The sequence below is a fragment of the Nicotiana tomentosiformis genome, chromosome 4 (genome assembly GCF_000390325.3).
Source record: "Nicotiana tomentosiformis chromosome 4, ASM39032v3, whole genome shotgun sequence".
In the NCBI taxonomy this organism is placed as follows: domain Eukaryota; kingdom Viridiplantae; phylum Streptophyta; class Magnoliopsida; order Solanales; family Solanaceae; genus Nicotiana; species Nicotiana tomentosiformis.
In genome coordinates, this window is record NC_090815.1 from 20810836 (window position 1) to 20835889 (window position 25054).

The window sequence follows — 25054 nt, forward strand, 5'->3', positions numbered from 1 at the left end:
CGCCCCTATATGCATTATCACTTTCAAACAAAATATTGACAACACACCAACAAGCAGAGGCCGAGTGATTAAAACTCTTTCAATCTTAATCCGAAAGTCTTACCGGCGCTCTTTCAATCCTAATCAAAGAGTCTTTTTTAATAAGCGTTTTAATCCATGATATAAAATTTCCGGCTGCGAATTAAATTAGTTGAGCCTTAATACAGAGTAAAAATAAATAAATATTGGGAACACAGTCATCATGAAAATTCACTGTTGGATTATTGTGGGGGTGGGGGGGTAAGGGGTGTACTTTCACACTTTGGAGTTTGGACTGTTTGTGTAATGTGTATTTTGTGTTTCAGATTGCAAAATTTTTGAGGCCTTGAAAATACCCTGTAATCAAATGAGAATCAGGATCAATCCTGATTCTTATTTTCTATACCACATTTGTACCGTCCACTTTCTATTTCTTCCTTTTTGGCCTTTTCAATCTTCCTATCTTCTCCTTATTCCTCTCTCTCTCTCTCTCTCTCTCTCTCTCTCTCTCTCTCTCACACACACACACACACACACACACACACACACACACACACACACACACACACACAGAGTTTTCTTCTCAACTTCTGATGCATCTAAGTGTGCTGAGTCTAAAATTTCTATAGCTTCTAATGTTGTTTTCAATTCCCTTTGCTTTGAGCAAAACTAGTACTAGCTTTTGCAATCTCAGTTTTGGATTCATGTTTACTAGCACTTCGCTGTATAGTTCAACAACTGTTAATTATAGCTCCAAAGTCTTCTGGCTCTTTTGTAATTAATGGTTTTTGAATCAATTTCCGCTATTACGCCTGATTTCTCTCGCAATTCACTATTCACAACAAGGAAGAGAAGGGGTTTGAGGAAATTGGGCTCAAATTTGGATTTGAATTCGAATTGGATTTGTACTAAATGGGCAATTCGGCCTTGTTGTGTGAATGGTGGTGGAGACCACCATAATTTTGATATACATATTACAAATAATGCCACAAGAGGAGCTAGAAATATTCTAATTAAGAGATTTTCTGATGAATTAGAACCTTCTACAAGTGTCTCTGATGAATTAGAAGCTTCTACTAGTCGTTCTAGTAATAACAATTTTGCTAGTTTTCAAGAAGACCCTTTTGTAGATAAGTTAAGGACTCAATTAGGGGTGATGCATCCATTACCTTCACCTCCAATAAATCGAGGCGTTTTCGGGCTTTTTGCTTTGTTTTTCTTTGTTGGTGTTGTTTTTGATAAGGTTTGGACTTCAAGAAAAAGTAGTTCTAAGGGAGGGGGGAATGGAGGGAACCCCGAGGGGATGTGGCCGCGGGTCCCAATGAATCTTTCGTCATTGTTGGAGAAGGATTTGCAAAGGAAAGAGTCAGTGGAGTGGGTAAATATGGTGTTAGGGAAGTTGTGGAAGGTCTATAGAGGTGGCATTGAGAATTGGATCATTGGTTTGCTTCAGCCTGTTATTGATAATTTGAAGAAGCCTGATTATGTGGAGAGAGTTGAGATTAAGCAATTTTCGCTTGGGGATGAGCCTCTTTCTGTTAGGAGTGTCGAGCGCAGAACTTCTCGTCGAGTCAATGATTTGCAGTGAGTTACATTTCTTGCAAAGCTCTTTACTTGTTTGATTTAGAAAAGCTCTCCTAACTGTAAAAAAGAAGAAGTTGAAGTTAAAATTAGAACAGCTATTTACTTGTTTGATTTCCTTGGTTGACAGCCTTTAAGTTGCTATATATTCCTTAGTCTGCATTCTTCAATTGAGATGGGGTCTAGTCTCAAAAGAGAAATATACACATTCTATTAGGAGGAAAGAGTTAGAGAAAAGCTATTTCCTTGTGAAATTATCTTGGTTGAAAGCTATCGAGTTAATATTTTCTCCTTAGCTTTCGTTCCTTGTTTCAGTTGACGTCTAGAATCAGAAGGAAAATATAGGGACATCATTTAATTAGGAGGAGAATGTTTTCTTTCGATATAGTGGTGTTTTCACTCTTTTAAAGAAACAATTAGACTAGGTGAGAGTGATCAAAAAAAGAAAAAAAAAATTAGATTAGCTCCTTGAGAAATTTGAATCTGATAATTACGACCTTTCTTTTTCTCGATAAAGTTTGTAGTGGAGCTATACATTAGTTACCTCCATTTTGTGCCAAGGTAGTTTCAGATAGATTTACAAATTGAAGGATAATGTTATGAAACTTCATAGAACATTGTTTGCTATCAATGTACTTAAACATCCTCTTGACCCAGAAAATCCTGCTTCTGAACCAGGGAAGTAATTTTTTTGGGACATCTCCAACCAAATTTTAGCTCTCCACATATGCTCTGTCTCATTTTACTATCGATTATTCAACTCAGCTCCATAAATTTTGGTTAATTATTTGAAATTAGAACATGTGTATAGCTATGATCTTCTCTACTTTTCTCTGTGCTACAAAGTTCTCTAGCTCCAATCAAAGTGACATGATAAAAACACAACTCCTTACCTTTTTTGTTATGTGAAAGTTCATTGAATGTATCAACTGATTTGTGCATTGTTTAATGCTTCCTAGGTATCAGATAGGTCTCCGATACACTGGTGGTGCTCGTATGCTTTTAATGCTGTCACTAAAATTTGGAGTTATCCCCATTGTTGTGCCAGTTGGTGTTCGGAACTTTGACATTGATGGTGAACTCTGGGTCAAGTTACGATTAATACAAACAGAGCCTTGGGTTGGAGCGGTTTCTTGGGCTTTTGTTTCCCTTCCGAAGATAAAGCTTGACTTGTCACCATTCCGTTTGTTCAACCTAATGGGTATGTGAATTTCAATCTTTAGGGCTATTATCTGTGAGAATCATGTGCGAAATGTGAATCTTGGTGTTTAATGCCAGAAGAAAATATAGAGATATTCTAGTGTTTTCCTATTAATTTTATTTTATTAATATTGAACTAAGATGAACTTAGATGGTTTGACATGGACAGTGAATATGATTAACTCTAACTTGCTTGGGATTGAGTCGTAGTTGTTGTTCTTGCATGCCCATATGATTTAGATACTAAACACTGTTTTAAAGCAGATATATTCAAGATTTTACCTATAAAAGTTTCACCATTCTTTTTTTTAAGTGTAACAAATGTTTCACCATTCTTTTGTGTTTAATTTGTTTCTTGTGAAACCTCTTTGACTTTCTTTTTGTTAGCGCCCATTCTTAGAGAAGAGTGAGCCATTCAATGACTTATGGAGTGGAAAAGGTGTTTAGATTGTGGTTTTAATCATAGGTTTCAAATTTTTGTTGTTGGAACATATTCTTTAAGACATATGGATGAACTCCATATAGTTAATTCGTATGGAGTACTGTAATGTAATTTTAGGAACTTCATACGAGTCTTTAGCACCGATTAGGTATACTTTTGAAGATTATGAAACATATTTGCATTCTTCTTTTCTAGTTTTCTTTCTTGCTCGCATAATCTTCTCTATGGACTCAGCTCCCTAACTAGCATTCTTCTGCCATAAAACCTGATTTTTTTATTAGTGAAAACCAGCTCTTTTTTGTTGAGTTGCTGTGAAGTGAGATCTCCAGTATGTAGTTACCAAATGTTGATTACTTACTGAGACTGAGTTGTCATCATTGATTGCCCATTGTTTATTTTTCTTTTCACAGTTTCTAAAATGGGATAACGATACCTAAAATAATTGTAAACTAGGCGAGTGATTTTATTGATGTGGCCAGTATGAGGATATTCACATATTTATGTTTTTTTCTTGCATGTATTTGGGCAACACCAGCAATTCCTGTTCTATCAATGTAAGTAGTATTTTATCCATTATCTTCTGTTGTGTTTTTATTACACATGCGTATTCTGTTTCAGTTTGTTTATCCCAATTGCCAGCTCATTGAAGAGTCCTTTTTTTTGGTGGGGATAAGCCAGCTCATTGAAGAATGCTTTCGACGACCGCTTTTACTCCTACGACCTTATGCAGTCAAATATGCTTCTTTCAGTTTTACAATTAAAAAAACCATTTGCATTTCAAGTTATAGGGTCATGTTCAATTGTCATCAATCATGTATGACTCTCTTGAGAATCTGCCACATTATTTCTGTCTCTCTCTCTCTCTCTCGTGCTTCCCATTTATCCTCTCTGATTCTTTTGGAAATCTCTGGTCATTTGAAATGGTCTACGGTAATGGTTGCATTTGGTGCTTTAGCACAGATCTTCTTTATATTTAATTCTAGGCCTAGATAGTTCTAGCATCATATTCATTCTGGATTTCTTGCCCGTCTTGTTTTCAATTAACAATATTCTATGGAACTATCTCATTTTCCCACTGCAGCAGTGAGTGTGAGTTTTTATTTCTTCTATGGATGTTTCAGGTTTTTGAAGAAACTTCTTACTGAGGATTTACCTCGTCTCTTCGTCCGACCGAAAAAAATTGTTTTGGATTTTCAGAAAGGGAAGGCAGTTGGCCCTGTTCCAAATGATGTTAAGTCTGGTCAAAATGAAGTGAAGGCTGGAGAAATGCAAGAAGGAAACAGGGACTTTGCTGGAGAACTATCAGTGACTCTTGTTGATGCAAGGAAACTCTCTTATATCATCTATGGTATGAATTTGTTCATCTATCATCAGTGGCATCAATCTTTCCTAGTTCTGATTTTTGCTTCTTTGTAACACTAAAAGCTTGTCAGTTCGTTTCTTCATATTCTTTTATTAGTAAAAAAAATGTTGTGTACATATTCTAATCTGGTGAAAGAAAAAAGAAAGAAGGTATTTGTTTGAAAATCAGTCGAAGATCAACGTGACTTCCATTGCATGAACAACTACTTTAAGTGAATATAAAAGCCATCCATTGGGGACTCATAGTTGGTGCTGTAATCACAGTGAACCAGTGGAAGCATAATTTATCATCCTTATTTCAAATAGAATAATTACGGGATGAAATCACTGATTAAGAAAAAAGTACCAAATGAAATCACATTATGAAGAAGGAAATGTGAAGACTTTTGACTATGCTCGCCGACAAATATAAAATAATTTCGTAGTTAAAGTTTGGTAGAAATGAGTGATTCCATTAAATTACTGTCGCCTTCATCTCTCCCCTTTTGTCTTTTCTTTTAAGTGCCAACCACGGCTTGGGTGCACATATATAACCTTTGTATCAATTTTATCAGTAAGTATGTTCGTTATGTGATTCGATGACATTGGCCACCACCAAGAAACAGCGACTTCATTGATGTTCATGCCTGGATTCTGATGCTAGGTACTTACCAAAAAAATAAAAATAAAAACTTTTGTTTCCAGATGCTAGGTTAGCACATGGAGAGCCTTGCACATAAGATGTTTAGATCAGGTTATCACATAAGGGTTTTGTAGGCCTCATTTCTTTCATGAATACTACATGTTTTTTGTAGATGTAATTTCCTCTTCTATTGTTCCATGTCTCTCTTTGTGAAATTCTCCTGGCCTCTGTCATTCAGGCAAAACTGATCCCTATGTTATTCTAAGACTTGGAGATCAAGTAATACGCAGCAAAAGAAACAGTCAAACTACTGTTATTGGACCTCCTGGAGAGCCTATATGGAATCAGGTGATTTAAATTTAGATCTGTTGGCCTGATATAGTGGTAGGATTTATTTGTTGGCCCGGTTGCTTAATCTTTTGCTGTAACTCATAAGTCTGTTGCCCATTTTTTCTTTGTCATTTGGCAGGATTTTCACATGTTTGTCACAAACCCCAGGAAACAAAAGCTATATATAGAAACAAAGGATTCCCTTGGATTTACAGATTTTACTATTGGGGGAGGAGAGGTAAACATCCTGTACAGATTTTACTTTTGCTGTAACTCATACGACTATTGTCTTTGTTTCTCAAAGGTGATCCATCTAATTTCTTGTTTTCTGATGTGTCTTATACAAAATGGAAAATGCAAATGAATAAAGGACTTATACAGTTATACCATGCACAAAGTACTCCGGACTACTCAAGGGTGGGGGAGACTGGATATACTGTAGTCATCCTTGTCCCTTGCATTTATGCAAAGAGGCTGTTTCCATGGCTCGAACCAGTGACCTACAGGTTACAGTTGCCGTAGCGACAAGGCTCAGCCTCTAAAAATGCAAATTAGTTAATTGTATTTTGGCAACTTGAAGAAGGATGCTATTGCCGTTTCTTTTTTCAATTATTAGTGATGATTATGGTAGATAATTATAAAGATAGTTGGATATAGTTTTTGGACACTCAAAGCTAAGTCATTTATCTCTTAAGTTAAATTTGTAGAAGAGCATCAATGTCTGGGGCTTTGAGTGCAAAGCGCTAAAGCACGATCTTTACTGAAGAATGGCTCAAATGAACATATAACAATGCAAGAAAAAATAATTGTAGACACAAACCAATTATATGGAGAATGATTTTAAAAAGAAACTACAATAAAGTAAGATATATGTAGTAAATATTATGTTAATCAAATTCGAAAACCATGTCATATTTCATATACTGGTGCAAAGATGCAAGATGAGGATTCTGATTTATATAAAGTGACTAGTCTTTTTATACTAAATTATGTTTCCTAATAATTACTAACATATTAATTACGTCTTCTCTTTACCAATTGGCATATCTCATTGTCACTCATATTTATTGTTTGGTGCTGCCTTCTTCAAGACAGCACATGGGCAATGAGGTGCATGCCATAATGCTTTCTTACCTGCATTGAAGTGTCGCCTAAGCAAGGTGAAGCGTCCAACATGCCCTGTACCTAGCTTCAGGGCTTAAGCCCATCTTAAATAATAATACTGATTGGTCAATTATTGATGAAGTTGTTTTGAATTATTAGAAAAAAAGACGCATCTTATTTCACTTCTGGGGTGAAGAGCTAAGGATGATTCTTGCAATAAAACAAATATGCTTCGAAGTTGTAATTCTTCTTTACTAGATTGTATGAGGATTTGCGTTCTCCGTTGTTTTGTTTTTCTTAGCTAAGTTCAGATATGAGTCAAGTATCAGCAGAAGTTACAAACTTCTGCTTGGAACTTAATAACACTTTGTGGATACTGCTAGATTTTGAAATAATTTTGTGCTTAGTGCTATGTTAGGTGATTCTTGCAATAAAACAAATATGCTTCGAAGTTGTAATTCTTCTTTACTAGATTGTATGAGGATTTGCGTTCTCTGTTGTTTTGTTTTTCTTAGCTAAGTTCAGATATTAGTCAAGTATCAGCAAAGTTACAAACTTCTGCTTGGAACTTAATAAAACTTTGTGGATACTGCTAGATTTTGAAATAATTTTGTGCTTACTGATATTAGGTGAGAATGGGTCAAAATTAGTGTAGAGGTTTTTATGATATACAGAATAAAAAAGAGGGTAACTTACAATTTTTTGAAAGGTATCCTGCTAATGACTGCTATATCTAGGTTGATCTGGGATCTCTTGAAGATACTGTACCGACAGACATAATTGTGGTCATCAGAGGCTGGGGACTACTGGGACCAAGGCCTGTAGGAGAGGTCTTACTCCGACTGACATATAAAGCTTATGTCGAAGATGAGGAAGATGAAAGGATTGAAGCAAGGTCCTTGGATTTGGATGCTTCAGATGATGAATTATCCGACTTTGATGAACGAGATACTGCTGTATATGAGCAGCGTGGAAAGACTGTGTCTAGTGGAACAGATAAAGAATCATTTGTGGATTTATTAGCAGCGTTAATTGTCAGTGAGGAATTCCAAGGGATCGTGGCATCTGAAACAGGCAATATTAAAACTGTAGATGATTTTAAAACTAGAGTGTCAGCATCAAGACAACGTACTCCTGCTAAACCTGTACAGCAAAATTCTGATACCCCTGAAAATTTCGGAGGTAAAGTGCATTGAATTGCTCTGGATAGTTCAAATTTCAATTTTGTTTTCTCCCAGGAAATCTTAAGTTCTTCTCATTTCTTACTTGTCTCATTTAACATCTCTTATTTGCAGAATCGGCCCTGTTTTGGCTTGCGGTTATCACAAGTATCTCAGTTCTAATTGCTCTCAATGTCAGTGGTTCTAGCATTTTCAATCCCTGATATATGAAACAAAATAAAATTGATAGCACCTAGTAAAGAATACAATATAGAGCTTCTGCTGGGATGATTCTGTCAAGACCACACAGTTGTCCCCACTCTGGGATTGCCCGTACGGAAACCTTATCATAGTTCGTGCCTTTTGTCGTTCTTCCATTCGAGGTATGTTGTTCTTCTGATTCTATACCTTAACTCACTATTCCACATGCATTTGTCACTTAAAATTCATTTCTCTACCTCTTGCTGTATACCTTTAGCAACCAATTACTAAGTTAATCTTGAATATTGACAGCCTACAGTTTGATCTAATTTCAGATTGAAAAATACCAACATATTTCTTATTTCCTTGTATAAATAAGCAGATTTACCATTGTTTCTTGGTGTTTCAGTTTCAAAATTTTATCACTTTGATAGTTATTTATATCCTTGAAGAATATAGTATGACTTAACAATTGGTGGATAACACAAAAGATGCCCTGAATGGTGCTATTTGCATATCACAGATTCATATCCACGAGGAACTTTTCTAGGAAAATAGGGATTTTAACACTAGGAAAAAAATATTCATTCATGATAGTTATTTTCATGAAAACATAACTCGGTTTACTATTGTTATCTTAAGTTGTGTTTTTTTAATTCCTGAGCTCTTAACTTAATTTGCTTATTCTCGTTTGCTGGCAGGCTGGGCAACTGACTCCTCCATTTTCTGTCAAATGTGTACACTAACATTTTAACAAGATCAAATACTCAAACCCTCTCCCTCTCTCCCCCTACAACCTCCAAAAGCAAATGAAGAGGATCCCCAAACACATGTAAAAGAGAATATTCAAATATATACAATGAGGTATATATTCTTGTTGGCGGAAAATTTTGGCCATCCCTTTCTTCTAGGTATTTGTTTCATCCTGTAAATTCTCTCTCGCCTCTCTCTCTCTCTCTCTCTCTCTCTCTCTCTCTCTCTCGGAGTTGGATTCAGCCATTGAACTTTGACTTTAATGTGATAAGTTATTTTTGGCGTGGTTCATGTAACCATGGCTATGTTAAGAGTTGGGTCTTGCGGGTGAGAAGGGATTTTGGGATCAACTCACGTTAGTTCTCTTTAATAAGGCCCAAGTGGCATTTAGTCTCGGCACCTAATTTTTGATTATATTTAAATTTTTATCACCTTTTACTATATAAATATTTTCAGAAATTTAATATATATATTTTTAGCTTTGTTACTTTTTTTTATATAGGGTAAAAATTAATAATAATTTAAAAGGGTCAATTATTAATATTAGTATTTTTTTTATCTTTATTTTTAAATAAAATAAATTAAAAAAATCGAAAATAAATAAAAATTAATTGTTATTATTTTATTTTTTTAAAATTGCGGATGGGAATTAAAAAAATAGTAAAAGTAGAAATATAAAATTTAAAAGTAAAAGTAAAAGTAGGTAGAAATTGTTTAATAAAAAAAAGTAAAAGAAAGTGAAAAATTTAAAAAATAAAAGTAAAAGAATGTGAAAATTTAAAAAAATGAAAAGTAAAATAAAGTAAGGGTATCTGATTTTTTTTAATAAAAGAATAAAAGTAAAAGTAAGTGAAAATTTTTAAAAAAAAGTAAAATAAGTGAAAAATAAAAAAAGAAAAGTAAAAAAGTGGGAAATAAAAAAAGAAAAGTAAAAAAAGTGGGATTTTTAATTAAAAAAGTGAGAAATTTAAAAATAAAAGTAAAGAAAAGTGGGGAATTATTTATTTTATTTTATTTTAAAAAAATGAGAAGTGGGAATTCCTTTTAATTAAAAAAAAAACTGAAAATTCCGAATTTTTTTTCTATAAATGGAAGAGAAATGTGGGGGGAAAAAGGGGAGGGAGAGAAGAAAATAAATTTAGTGAGGTTTTTAGTTGAGGTCGTCGGCGAGTTTCGATGCTCCCTTTGAGGTCTTGCGTGCGGTCTGAATGAGTTTAAGATTCAAAGCTGTAAAACCGTAAAGTTTTAGATTCAACTTTTGAGGTCCACTTCTTATCTTGTTTTGATTAATGATATGAGTTGCTTCTTTTTCTTTTGGTGTTCTTTGGTGTTCATTTATATCTTGAATGAATGAAATTATTCTCTGTTAAACATACCAATTTTTGAGCTTCCTCTTTGTATATTTATTTTAGTTTATTAGCATGTTCTCTTGAAAAAGGGTTCATCCATGAATGATTTAATGAAATTTGCTAATTGATAAGTGAGTTGTGATTGTTCATAAAAAAAATAATTTTTTATTGAAATGGAAGCTCAAGCAATGTTATGTCTCTATTTGGTTATTTAGTCCTTCATGTGTTAATAAATGAGCTTTAGTAGTTCCATCTTTATTTTAAATTAAGATGTCAATTGTCTAAAGTATCGAGTTAAGTTGTTAAACAAGTTTAACTAGAATTATGTCACTGGTGAAGATCCAATGTTTGGGCCTAGACACATGGGTTGTTGAAGGAAGTGGAGTTGTGAGGTTACTATAAGCTAATGGAGAAAGTTATTTTATTTTTGGGCCAAAATTTGAAATCTGCTAGGTCCATAAATCCCATACAATGACCCATTTTTGTAGTTCTTGAATAATTAATTTAATTTATTTCATGCTTTTCTACAATGACATACTCTTATGGCTTTACAAATCTCAAATTAGTTTAAGACAAATAATTCATAAATTTCGTAGCTTACTTTAGGCGCGATTAATAAATTATCGTGGCAATGTGTACGGTTCCCGTGGCATGGTCACGATACGTAAATCCCAATTCGAATGCGCGTTTTACGCGACTTGACCACAACTTCAAACAATAATAAATAAAATTAAACACGATGTAGATTGCGGGTGCGTTTCACGTGACGCGATTTGCGATGTGTATAAACGAGTGTACGATAACGTAACTCGTCTCATATTAATTCCATAAAAGTTTAAAATGCAGTAATGTAATAAAAGCGGTAAAAGGAATAAAAATGCACATATAGGTTTAAAGCATGTATTAAATTAGATAACTAGGCCAATTATTAATAGTTGAGCGACCGTACTAAAACCACGGAACTCGGGAGTGCCTCACACCTTTTCTCGGGTTAACAGAATTCCTACCCGATCTTCTGTGTTCGCATACCATAAATAAGAGTCAATTTTCCTCGATTTGGGATTCTAAAATAAATCGGTGACTTGGGACACCATAAATTATTTCAAGTGACGACTCCGAATAAATAAAATAATCGTATTTTAATTAATGTCGCTTTAATTGAAAAAATTTACCACTACCCTATCGGGAAAAAGCAGGTGTGACATAGTCCATATTGAGTCCAGCTTGGTCTTTACATTAATCAGTCCTTTAGGAGGTTCTAGAATATAAACACATGTCGTCCCATGTGTCGGTTTGTTAGGATATTAGCTGTTTCTGTTATTTTCCTTCTATATAGCAGTGTTTCCGTTGTAATTGTCCTTGTCGTGAATGAAATGAGCATTTTTCTTTCTCTATTATGCCGTTGAGACTAGTGAAAATAGTTGTCATAAACTGGTGTCCCCTTCAACCTAACCTAACCTTTCTTTTTCTTCATTGTTAAAGTGGTAAGAGAAGGGAAACTGTATTATTATATGACGATACTGTCAATGTTGCACATTACGTATTGGTAGAGTATTTGGACATCCTATCATTACTACCCGCTAGCGCTATGTATGTTGGATGGAGGAGTAATTATTTGATTGTAGTATAAGAGGTTTATACAATTCGTTGGCGAATATTATAAACTATCCTCTTTACTGATCTTGTGTGGTCAAATGTATTCTGTAATTAATACTTAGAAAGGAACAAGAGCTGTTTTTGTACTTCTTAACATGTAACCTTGCTTGCTAAACAAATTTCAAAATGCCATTCATGCCTAACTACAAAATCTTTTAAAAGCTTTGGAGATAACATTAATCAAAATCCAATTTATTGTCGGTCAAGCTAAGGAAAGAAGTAAGGTTGTTTAATTGAAATGGAAAACATGAGGAAATAATTACACTCATACTGTGTACATTTTGGCTTGGAAAACTGAATCAATTGCAAGTTGCTAATTGTAACTCTTGCATCTTTAAATAAGGGAAACATCCATAGAACGGAAGACAAGTTTGAGAACCCATGAACTGGAACGGAACGGAACAAAACAAAACAATTTCACTAAAGAAAAACTGATTTGCCCCCCTTTGCAGTGCAAGCTCAAGTTAAATAAGGAACGCTATGTTACATCTGCCATCAAATGATGGCTGCTTTTGGTAGAATGCAAAGAGAATGAAATCAAAGAATCGCCTATGAGCCACGGGCATATGAGCTCGTTGGTATGCTATACTCCAGGGAACCGTTGTCAAGAGCAGCTTGGATCTATAACCATCATAATAGAGGTAATCCAAAGATGTGCCATAGAAGGAAGAATCATTAGTCAACCAGACACGTCCAGTTTCTTTTGTCATGGGAGAGGATCTTCCTAGGGATGAACACACCCTGTTTGCTCGAAGCAGGTTTGTCCAACGCTTCCTTACTTCTGTACTCCTACCTCCAATAAGACTAAAGAACGACGCCTATTTCAGTATGTACAATATCTTCACCCAGAACCGCTTGCAACCTCTGCGGCACGCTGTCTCATCATCTCCATGACAGCAGCCCTCCGCCGAGAATCAGATTGCTGCTGCATCCTCCGCAGATGTTCTTTCAAATCTCTGTATAAAGGGTAGAAATATAGCAAATTTAATTTAAGCTGAAATTCAAAAGTGAGAACTGCCAAAAAGGAGAGGCGGAGAGGGAGATAAAGTGATTGCGTTTTATGAAAATCTTTTGCTAATCTATCAATCACTAAAATCCACCTATATGACCTATGCAAAGCTTAACCAATCCCCAGTAAGATAAAAGAGGGTTGCCGCAGGTTGATTGCAAAGCATAAAGAATATTCAATAACTATGATTAATACTCGGAAGAATAGACCGAAATGGGGTATAGAGGATTCATGTAGCCAACCCCAATCAATTTGGGCTGAATCATAGTTGTTTGATTCTGATTGATTACTACTCGTAGTAGCTACTGCTGTTAATAGCAGGAAACAGTAGCATTGGCTAATCATCATTTAATTAATTATTATGACATTATCAAACTATGACAACTGACAATTGATTGATTACAAAAATGTAAAGAAGCATTAGCCAACAAACCTGCAACGTGGAACACGACATTCAAATTCTTTGCATGCACGAGCATGCAGTTGAAGGAGATACCACATCTTCTTACAGAGTAAACAACCTCCTGAAACTCGTATTTTGCACTGTATACCGTGGCGGAAAAGCCCCTTAACTTTGCGACAGTTTGGATATTCACAATGTAGAAAGCGGCACTGAGAAGCATGCACCAGAAGGCCAAGCATCTTCCTAAGCTGCAGAGTTAAAAGGGAGAAATCATGTCAGATCTCAAATGTCTAGTATATATATTTTCAATAAAATGGAAGAAAATATAATCTGGCTAAAATAATTTCATTTATATGTGAACAGAGCCATCGATATCATAGAATGATACTTAAACCGTAAGGTATCGCTTAATCATTGTCCTCTTATCTTTTCAATTAGGATGGAGAACTGCTAAAGCATCTAATACTTTTCTCTTTCAAATGAATTTCCAGATGTTCAATCAAGAAGTTCTTAAGGAGTTGTTTGGATAACATTTGTAAAAAAAATTGAAAAAGAAAAAGTTTTTGCAGAAAGATAACAGTCTTGGATAGCTCTAATCTTCAAAGTAAAAAAAGTTTTTCAAAAGACAGACCTGTTGTGCAAATTTGCAAATTCACATCACAAATAAGACCTTGTATTCACATAAGGAAAATGAATGAAGCAATCATCACTACTATTCAAAGAAGAGATAATTGGGATAATTTTGATTGGTGAAAAGCAATCATCACTACTACTCAAAGAAGAGATAATTGGGATAATTTTGATTGGTGAAAAGCAATCATCACTACTACTCAAAGAAGAGATAATTGGGATAATTTTGATTGGTGATTGTCATTGAGCAACATCGCTAAATTGTACATACTTTTGACGCCATCTTGGCGTGTTATTAATGAAAGAATATTTATTTGTCCAAAAAAACAATTGTTCCGGAGAATGGTCGCAGGAATTTTGAGCAAGTAGTACCCATCTAGTGCAAACTTCAGCCTTAAGGTGTGATACACTAACATGTAGCTATACAATAGCTTATTTCATAGGAAAGTGGGTAGTAGAATAACGAGTAACCTAGAACTTAGAAGAATGCGGACTCCTCAAGGTTGGGATCTGATACTTAGAAGAATGCTGAATGATTGGGAACTGAGCTGTACAAGCAACTGGTAAGTCTTCAAAGGACTTGAAAATGGGATGGATTCACTATGGTGGAAGGGCCACAACAGAGGCATCTATAAGGTGAATGTTGCATACAAGATTCTGAATCACACTAATCTACAGATTACTACTTGGCCATGGAAGCATATCTGGAAAGTCAAGATACCCTACAAGGTATCTTGTTTCACTTGGTTACTAGCAAAGGGGGCAGTTCTGACCCAGGATAATCTCATAAAGAGAGGAATTCTACTGTGCTCAAGGTGCTTTCTATGTGGGGAAACAGCTGAGACAGTTAGCCATCTATTTTTACACAGCAGGATAGCAGATCAACTATGGAAGATCTTTATTAATCTCAGAGGTATCTCATGGACAATGCCTTGTAAGAATACTGAAGTGCTTACTAGTTAGGATGAAGCTGGAACTGCAGCTAGAGACAGATAGATGGAGGACTGTCCCTGCATGTATATGGTGGACAATCTGGAAGGAGAGAAACTCTAGGTGTTTTGAAGACAGTAGCAAAGATCAAACTGAATTGTGTTCTACTTTTTTATTTTTTGGTGTAAACAGAAGTGTCCAGAAGATACTGTATCAATCCTAGAAGTCTTACAATACTGCTAGGATCGTAGATCAGTTATTCTTCCCTTTTGTTCTCTTGTAAATATGGTTTCAGTACAACCTACGTACTGTTATATATTAATACACAATGTTACCGTCTCAAAAAAGAAAAAAAAGAATATCGAGTAACCTAAAGTGAATCAAACACAAGGAGAGAACCACATAGAAGCTGCAGTGAACTAGGACTAACATATAGTTATTCAAAGAGGATGAAAGTGCTCCGAAAGAACAAAGCAGAGGTAGGTGCCAGGGATCTAGAACTGACCCAAAAGTTGTAACAGAGGACTTCATAGACTAAACATAGGAAGCAGCACGAAACAACAAATTAAATAAGGGCCAAGAAGAATGCACCTGCAAAACTCGTAGTTGCCTAGCTTTTTACAACTTCATAGACTAAACATAGGAAGCAGCACGAAAACAACAAATTAAATAAGGGCCAAGAAGAATGCACCTGCAAAACTCGTAGTTGCCTAGCTTCTTTATTCTGTGCATCACGTTCGGCCAGGGATGGATGATTAGTCAACTTATGAGGATGATCAATTCCACCATCTTTTTTATAACAGGCATTGCAAACATCATAATCTGGGCAAACTTCACACCGCCAACCTTGACCAGTTTCTATATCAAGGTGACAAATGGTGCAAGTTGTCACAAATGCTGGTGCAGTGGGATTATGAAGGTGGTAAAGGACCATCATTGAGGAATGTTTAGCACGCCTCAGGGTATCATACTGGTAATGATTTCCTTGACAAAGGCTCAAAAATGCCTGCCTTGTATCAAAAAACTCACTCTCAAGAATTTCATCTTCATCCTTGGTGTCATGAGGTACCTCCTTGATTTCACACTGGAAAATTTTCATTGTATTTCTCAATCATGGAACCCAATACCTATTCCGGGGTTTTTTTGGGGGGGGGGGGGGGGGGGAGAAGTACTTACTGGATAAAGTGTGTGCTTGTCCTTTTGATTAATAGGATGTCTTTCTCTATCTTCAAGTCTTTGCTCAGTTTCATAGCACCTGAAACAGTACCAATACAGACCAAATGTTACAAAGAAAAACATTAGGAATATGAAACTATCATATCCTCAAATGGTTTCTTTTGTGAAAATTTTCATACACCAAAAAGAACTTGGCAAAACAAAATTTTCTTTTGTGAAAATTTTCATACACCAAAAAGAACTTGGCAAAACAAAATGTAACTGCAACATTTCTTTTTTTTTTTTTGTTTTTTTTTTTACATTCCTAGAAATTCCTAAGATTAATTTATTTATCAATATGTCATCTCTTTGTCAGCTATAAAAAAAATAATGAAAAAACTAGGGACCCATTTGAGCTAAACCTACCCAGGGAAGGGTGCAGCAAAAAACTGAGCTTCTTCACATCATATACTTTTCACATTATTTGGGTCTTTAAAGATGCTCTTATTGAACAACTTTATTCTATAACCTCGACCTTCACAGCATAAAAATTTTTAGACACTTCAATCAATAATATATTAAATATACCTAGTTTTCACCAGTCACCACAAAGGGAAAATAAAGGGGGTTTTGGGGGGGAGGGGGAGAGATAAGGTCTCCCCACCGGAACCAAAAATTGCTCCATAAAGATCTCCCACCTAGACAGCAACCCCGCCAGGGGGTTCTTTGTTTCTCTGCCAGCAAGATGGATAGTTGAGAAGGAGATCTATCTAATTCATGCTCACAAAGAGGCAAAATGGCACAACCACCACCAAATGACACTACATTTCCCAACTCACCTGTACTGGTGAAACACACCAGTGATGACAAAGTGGAGGTGTGTCATTCAATGAGTTGTACTGCAGACAGTAGAAGTTCAAGCCTCGTAAATGAGAAGACATATAGAATCTGGGAATGCGCAGTGCACAGCTACATTTCCAGAAAATTTGTGCTCGGGGTTCAAACTTAAAATTGAAAAACGTGCAGCACACAACTCCATTTCTGGAGTAACAGAGGAATGACAGAAAAAGCTAGTTGCTTTAAAAAATTTAAGGCCTCTGCCTTCCTTTATGTTTTGATTCCTGCTTTGAACGTTATACAGTGTCTTTTCTAGCCTCGTATAGACGTAATACCTTTCTTCACATGATCTCTCTGGTTGGCTCTGAGATTGCATAAAATACTTAAACTAATAAAGAAACACTTGGTAATTGCAGATCCCTTTCACCAAATCAAGGATGCAGTTGGCATTAAACTAAGACTTAAATTCATTCGGTGTGTGTGTGGAGGAAAAACAAAACAGTACATGATCTACAACTGAGTAAACTTTTAACCAATCCACATTCAAGGTTGCAACGAGCATAAACAACCAGAGAACTTTTACAACTCTAAGCATATAGAGAGATGAGATCCATACTTGTCACAGAGCTGAAAGTTCTTGCATTGCTTGCACTCCCAACGATTTCCAGATACCATTAGTATGCAGCAATGGGTACATGCGTGCTGTAAATGAACCATAATAAAATCCTCCTTCATTGGAGAAATTGTCTCACCGAGCTGTGGCAAGTAAAAAAATGGACAGAGTTAAAAGTGCAGAATCAATGGAGACTGGCAGTACCATCAGCTTTCATAACAAAGAATAAAAAATAAAGCGAAACAGAGACAAAACATCACATTAAGATGAAAAATAAGTGCAATTTTTTTTTTCCTGATATAAGGGGGTATCCAGACCACCATGTGTGCACACTCGATTATTCCACCGGGTGCCTGCTACCTCTCACTGTCACAGGCACCGAGTAACTCCTGTCCATCAAAGCTTAAGAGGCAGATAGGAAAAGATCACCTAGCTTTCTATCCCTGCTGGGTTCTGAATCCTGGTATCCCATGAATTTCACCTACTTCATTAACCATTAGGCACACCTTTGGATGCAGAAACGAGTGCAAAATTCACTCTAAAGCGTAATACTTAATCATAGTTTAATTGCTCGGGAGTTGCAAGCCACAACTCCCATAATATTAATATATAGAAAGTAGAAGGCAAATGAGTAAACGAAGATGTTTAGCAATTAGAATTACTTTGTGCATTAGAAGCAGATCCTTAGATACATTCCCAGACAAGTCAGATTGACCAGATGCTTTTAGAGCTCTTTTTGTTATGGTCTTCTTTATAGTTCCCTTCTTATGCTGCTTTCTCCCATCCTCTTCTTGCTGAAGTTGATAAATCATATCCTCTGCAGCACCAGGCCAATAGTCCCCATCAAAATAAGGCAGACGAGCTGCAGTAACTTTAGCCTTACATTCTCCCGTGGATATAAAGAAATGGTCGTATAAATTAGTGAGATCAACAACTATATTTTCCTTCTTAGCTTTTCTTAGCATTGATAAATACCTGAAATATGAGAAACACTAGTTTAATCAATGTAACAAGAATGAGAAAAAAAATTCATATTACAGCAATATGTAATCTATATGGAAAAAAATTATTAAGCTCACCACTCTCTGAGTTTGTCAGATTTTGGGGTCTTCTGAATTTCGGGGTGGCAATATAATATATAATCTTCACCCTTCAATGGAGGACACGCCCAAATATAACAACTCGTGAAACCACGCTTTTTGCAATATTCTAGATATCCAATCTGAGTGGAATCAAATATATTAATATACAACAAACATCTAGAATCAACATTGGAATTGATGTGAAGAAAGATTACCAAAATTTCATGGTACACAAATGTGCGGAGAGCCTCTCCAGTCACTGCTCTGATCTCTGGCCTGAAATATTTAACAGAATCTAGATACGAGAGATAAACACGGCGATGATTTGGCTGTAGGCATTCAGATCCAAATTCCTGAACATACATGCCAAAGAGGCACACTTCTACACCTTCAATTCTCTGAAATAACAATAACACCTGAAGAATGCGACTTTTCAGTAACAATTATCGCCAAATTGCAAGTGAAATGGAAAAGACAGACTCCTATCTGAGGATAATGCCAGAGTTAAACATATTGAGACATAACAATGTCTGAACATTATCTGGCATTTCATTAATCAGTAAACAATCGTATTTCAGAAACAACCCTTTGAAACTTGGCCTCCCACAATCATAGTATGATCAAAACTTTTATGGATGTCAAACGTCCTCCAAAGAACGCCTTCTTTGCAGGGGACAACGGAGGAGATTAAAGAAAGTAAAGTTGAAGGTTATTCAAGATCTGGAGGAAACATTTGAGACAATATTTCGGGTCATGGAAGATGAAACAAATGAATATGATATAGACAGGACCATGATGCCATCACCTTTTGCGCGTGAAAAGCTTTTTCTAATGGCACACCAGCCCTTATCTATATATATCTAAAACTTTTTTCTTTTTATTACCCAACGGAACGAGGATCATGCTCCTATACGACTTCTATGCAGTGACTGGGAAAGGAGCTGATCCTATATCAAGTTTGAAAAATGGTTGTTGGACGTTGAGGGATATGTAGAAAAGGTTAATGTTTGGTGGAATTCCTTTGGGATAACTGGAACACCAGATCATGTACCGTCAAAAAAATTACAACTTCTGAAAGGAAGGCTGAGGAAATGGAACAAAAGCAACTATGGAAGTCTGGAAAATATAAAAAAACGAACTTCTTGCACAAGTTGCACAGTTGGATAGTGCACCGGAAATGATAATATTCAGGAGTAAGAATTGTTGGTCCGGGCTAATTTACAGATGGAAGTAGAGGAAATTGCCAAATACGAAGAGATTGCTTGAAGACAAAGTCGAGAACTTATGGTTGACGCAAGGGATAGAATACCAAGTTCTTTCACAGGGTGACCAATGTTAATAAAGAATACAATTACATTGGGAGATTGGAAGTCAATGGAGTCTTGAAGGACGAAACAGAGGAGATCAAGGAGGACATTTTGGAGTTCTACTAAAGCTTATATTCAGAGAATCTACAAGAAAGACGGCTGGTTCTATGAAGTAAATGCCTCCTACATGGGAAACAAACAAAAAGCCATTCTCATTTGTTTTTGCACTGCCAAGTTACTGCACAACTGTGGCAGCTTTTCCTGAATATTACTGGTCCGCATTTGGTCATCTTTTGAAATGGTAAAGGTATTATTAGAAGGTATCATGGCACAGAAAGGTACAGGACTCGAGAAAGAGCAGAAGATACTATACTACGACAAATATGCAACTACTTACTTCCTCATAACAATTCTAAGAAATCCATATACTGATCCATACTTCCAATATGTCTCCTCTTACACGAGAAAGAAAGTATGCAAACACTTATTCTTAATTCTAGAAATATCGCTTTTTTGTCCTTCAAAACAAGCTTTATTCCTCTCCAGCCATAGTGTCCAAAGGATGCCCAGAGGGACAATGATCCAGACCTGTTTCAGGTCTTTCTGAATTTCCTGCCCCTGCCAGCATTCTAGCAAACCCCTTATGCTCTTAGGCACTGGTCTGCATTGGGTCATGCCTATTCAACAACTGAGTTGCTGAGATGCTGAAACAGAATTAGACGACGAAAGAACAAGCATAGGTGGTGGAACAGGAGACCTGCATATATTTGGTGGACTATTTGGACAGAAAGAAACAGTAGCTGTTTTGATGACTTCACTGATTCTGCCGTTAACATAAAGTCTAAATGTATACTTCTGTTTTTCTCATGGTGTAGATCAAAACGTGTAAATGATGTTGAAAGTTGAAACAGTTTTAAGATGTTAGAGGCCCTAAAAGACTAGGAGATTAGACTAAAACGGGCATGCTTTGCTGTTTTGGCTTCTTTAAATAGTGAACACCTGCAACAGCACATCCTTTGTGTTTGTTTTTATCTATAAATCACCTTACCTTTACAAAAAAATAAATTATTCAGATCCTCCTGCAATTAATTCTCAGTAAAATAGTGCGAGATAAAGATCTAGTTCTAACATAAAAAACGTTCTTTTTTTTTAGATGGAAAAAAAAAACTAACAACGTGACATTCATTCAAATCATTAAACCCAAATTTGACGTTAAATGATTCTGCATGAAGATACCTTTGATTTATATGGAAACTCCAGCGGATAGTTCTCTTCCTGAAATATCTCAAGAAATCGTGGTTTCACTTCTAACTTTTTGTCCACTGATGACACAATTCTTACAACAAGTCCTTCCACTCCAGGAACCTGGAAACCAGTATAAGCAGGAGCTAAGGTAGGAAGGCACAAGTGAACTTGCTAACACCACTACGAATCACTAAATGCAGAGACAGAAGTTACAAAAATTAAAGATGATATTTTTCCCAAGAAGAAAGCCAGAAAGGAGCATTGAAGGAAAAAGGCAGATGACAGTGACCTGTTCACTAATTAGCTAAAACCCATAAGCTACAGACAAATGCAAATTCACTTCTAAACATCTCCAAACACTTATAACCGCAGATCAGGATCCTAGAACTTTAATTTCTAGTCTTTTCCTCTAGAAGGCTGGATCTAATCAATATTCTGGACTATAACAACAATATCGGTTGAAAGTAACAAATGCAGCATCCATAAAACAGAGCAGACCTTGATTTGTGGATGTCTGGACCTATCAGTGTTATCAAAGGCGAAAAGCGCAAAAAAAGCTCCAAGGTCCGTTGGGGCTATAAGCGCAAATAAAGCGTGAGCTTCAATGAAAAAAGGCGCAACTAGAGAAAGAGTAAAAATATGTATATGTAGTCTAACACCAATAATTATAAGCATGAATAACAAATATATGGACAAAGAAATTGGAAAAAAATTATGATAAAGTGAAGTATCAATTATTTAGTGTCGTCTTTCTAGGATTACACTCATTGGCAAGGAAAAGTATGGTTTAGAGCCTTGATACAACACTGAAGCACCCACAAAGCGAGGCGAAGCGCTCAACATGTTTTGAGCCTCGCTTCAGGGCTTAACCGCACTTTAAGCGTGTCTTTAACAACACTGGGACCTATTAGTTCTTATACGTTCCAACTGCCCTCCTTGTATATACTTTGGACTCAAGAGTGGCTGTTCATTCAGTTATATCAGTTTTGAAATGTTATTTGTTTTAGTGTCTGAACTTCGGTTTATAATTTCAAAAGGTGAGGCCAACCGAATTCGACTACCGCTCAGTTACAAATTCAGTTGGGACAATTTGAATGGGCCAAATTATTTTTTCTTAAGCTCTTTTTCTTGTCCATTTCAACTTTTCTTCTTTCTTGAGATTTTCCAACACAATCTTATGTTTGCTTTTAATCTGAAATTCTTAAGATTTGAATAGCACCTCTCTCCCAGTAATCGAATGACTGAAATGACCTCATACCGATGAAGGAGTACAAATGAAACAAGTTGACAGGGAAAGACGGCCAAGATTACAAGCAAGCAAAAAAACATAGCAGAAGAAAGATCAGCAACTTGAAGGGGAGTATGATAAAATCTGAGCATCCAAAATTCAAAACCTTACATGTTCTTTTTTTTTCATTTTCAAAAAACATGTAACCCAATTTTGGGTTCACATGTGAATTTTAATGCGACTTACCAGAGCGAGAATGAGCTTACCTAAGGCAGCCTAATACCATGAGAAAGAATGTGCTTCCACTACAAAATCTTAGGGAATGGATGGAGTAGCCCAAAACCTTTATAAAGTATAAACCCCTTAGGAAGCCCTTACACAACACAGCCCATGTTCAGACAACTCTGTAACTCAACAGGGGAAAAGGAAAAGGAAACAGAGAGGAGGAGGAGAGAGAGAGAGAGAGAGAGAGAGAGAGAGAGAGAGAGAGAAACCAAATGATAAATTAAAGGAGTTAAGCTCCAAAGCAAAGGCCTTAAGCCCTTTCCACTGCGCAAGTCATAGTCTACTAGGGATTTTAATCTTCTCTTTTTTGTGGGATCACTGCCATGGGGTTTTGAAATTTAAAGATATTATAAAGATATCAATAGCAAAGTAAAGATCCGTCACAAATTTCAAAACCAAGCACATCTAGAAACATGTAGAACACAAGATAGAGAAGCATAACTGGAGATCACTAAGGAGCCCGTTGGAAGAGGGTGCTTAAAGCTACATTTAGCTATGTTGTCAAGCACGGGCGAGAGTAAAAGGAGCTGGGAAGATGAGTGAGAGAGTGAAGACGGACATAAGCTAAATAGCGAGGGTTGATAACGTGGGCACTGGACTACTAGTTGAGGGAGATCTAAGGGGAATGAACACAAAAATGTGTACATTATCGAACTTTCCCTTCTTTTATAAGACTAACCCAAAATAAAGAATGACTCGGAAGCACTGTAGCACACAGACATACTAACCCACCCCTTCACCACCACCATGAACCATGAATCCTAGGATTCCACCACCACCATCCGAGAGCCAACCCTGCCGCGACTCTACCCCAGAAAGAATCGCCGGGATCTGACACCCCACGCGCCGTCACGCGCTGCAGATCTCCGACGACCCCTAGCCCACGCGCCGGCGCGTGACGCCTTTTCAGGCAAGATCCCAACTTTTTTCCTTCGGACAGCCTCTTCGAGAGGCTATTCCGACCTCACCCATCCATCAACCTCCAACTTCCGACCACTTTTGCTATTTTCCAGCGACAGAGGTGTCTTTTTCCGGCCAGATTTCACTCCCTCTCACTTTCCCTTCTTCAGTCAGTCACCTTGCGAGGCTCTTGGTTTAGCTATGACGGACTCTACAGAGAGAAGCTCCTACTTCTCCCTAGAATCTAGAAAATTAGAAAGCATGTCTTTTAGCAAAGCTGCATCTTGGCCAGCCCTCGAACTTGGGGGAAGATGCCAGCGAAAGCTTGACGGAGGGCAGGAGCCACACTTCTCGCTGTCCGAGGAGCACACTTTCAGGCGTAAAGGTTTCTTGGACTCTTGTTTGATTGGCTCTTTCTCCAAATGGGTTGGTTCCCCAGAAGCTGTTAGGAACTGGGCAGCAGAGGCATGGAACGTCAAGGACGGGCTGAAAATATCGAAACTGGGTGACACGCAATATCTCTTTCGATTTGTCACCGAGTCTCAAGCTTCAGAAATTCTCGTAAGAGGAAACAGGTGGTTTGATGGGAATTTCTTGAAGTTAGACAGATGGGTGGAGCACGATGGGTGTCTCGACCCTCGTTTCCCTGCCGAAACATTGGTGGTCAACATGGTGGGTCTCCCGGTGCATCTCTGGTGTCTTGACCTATTCAAGAAGGTTGGGGAAATCTGTGGGGGTTTCATTGATGTCACTTGCAGCTTGCACGATCTCTCGCGAGTAAGGATTGTGGTGAGGAAAGGGGGCCGAATCCCTGTCTCCACTGTTGTGGAAGATGGCTACCTGAGCTACAGGGTTTGGTTGAGCCCTGAATTTCGCCCTGTCTTTATGCCTGCGATTTTGGCGTAAGAAAAGGAAAAGTCAAATAGAAGGGAGGGAAGGGGAAACCAGTTTCTGAGAGGAGGGGAGGGCTCACCGGACCAGTGGACTAAGCTGGAATCAGACGGTAGATCGAGAAGTGACGGGAGGTTTAAACTTGGGAGAAGAAGACAAAATCCTAACAGGAGTACAAAACGTGAATGGGTTAGTGATGCGGGCTGGAAAGGTAGAATGAGTCGGTCCTCTTTTAACTATCATAGGGTCGGGCAAGATTTCAGCAAGCATATGTCCGGGCCTCTACACATGGGCCCAGCAACCTTTCCCAATTCTATTAGAATCGATCCAAAGGGGCCCAAATTATATCAAGCGGCGTCCGATAAGGCTCCTAATCATATGGGAGCAGTCACTCCTCCTCCTTCTGCCAATGATGCCTCAAACAGTGCTGTACCAAACACTAGGGGCTTGTGCTCCTCTTCAGCCACTGTTCCAGGGGCAGCACCGGCAAAAGCTGGCGGTGTTATTCCACGGCCCCCCGCCTGTGATGGACCCAGCTCCATCGCCCCTTAATCTCCCACTGTGCTTAGATGTGCTGAGGCTGCAATACAATCTCCTCCGAGAGAGGCATTATTTCCTGAGGTTGGTGCCTCTCAACGAAACGACGTGATCCACCAGGCACCCAGAGTTCCTACTACTAGCAATGCTATGGTCTTGCATTCCTCCGGTAGGGGCAAGGAAAAGGTAATTACAGAAGACGCATGTACAATTTCGTCACGGAT

General features: G+C 37.2%; 2 protein-coding genes across 2 annotated transcripts in view; one reads left to right on the forward strand and one right to left on the reverse strand.

Annotated features, from left to right (window-relative positions):
• Positions 1-337: 337 nt before the first annotated feature.
• Positions 338-8908, forward strand: LOC104085965 (tricalbin-3-like). The gene is made up of 9 exons (XM_009590093.4): positions 338-1602; positions 2559-2800; positions 3777-3795; positions 4363-4589; positions 5464-5573; positions 5695-5793; positions 7397-7841; positions 7955-8202; positions 8722-8908. Exons 1-8 carry the CDS (start codon positions 800-802, stop codon positions 8041-8043), a joined length of 2034 nt encoding a protein of 677 aa, XP_009588388.1. The 5' UTR covers positions 338-799; the 3' UTR covers positions 8044-8202; positions 8722-8908.
• A 3041-nt stretch (positions 8909-11949) lies between these two features.
• Positions 11950-25054, reverse strand: part of LOC104085966 (histone acetyltransferase HAC1-like) — a 30601-nt gene continuing 17496 nt past the window's right edge. The window contains exons 10-18 of the mRNA XM_070199637.1: positions 20981-21109; positions 18653-18853; positions 18435-18577; positions 18018-18330; positions 17359-17498; positions 15927-16005; positions 15442-15834; positions 13221-13438; positions 11950-12734 (exon numbers count right to left, since the gene is read on the reverse strand). Of these exons, the coding sequence (XP_070055738.1) occupies positions 12620-12734; positions 13221-13438; positions 15442-15834; positions 15927-16005; positions 17359-17498; positions 18018-18330; positions 18435-18577; positions 18653-18853; positions 20981-21109 (1731 nt within the window). The 3' untranslated portion in view covers positions 11950-12619. The remainder of the gene's footprint in view (positions 12735-13220; positions 13439-15441; positions 15835-15926; positions 16006-17358; positions 17499-18017; positions 18331-18434; positions 18578-18652; positions 18854-20980; positions 21110-25054) is intronic.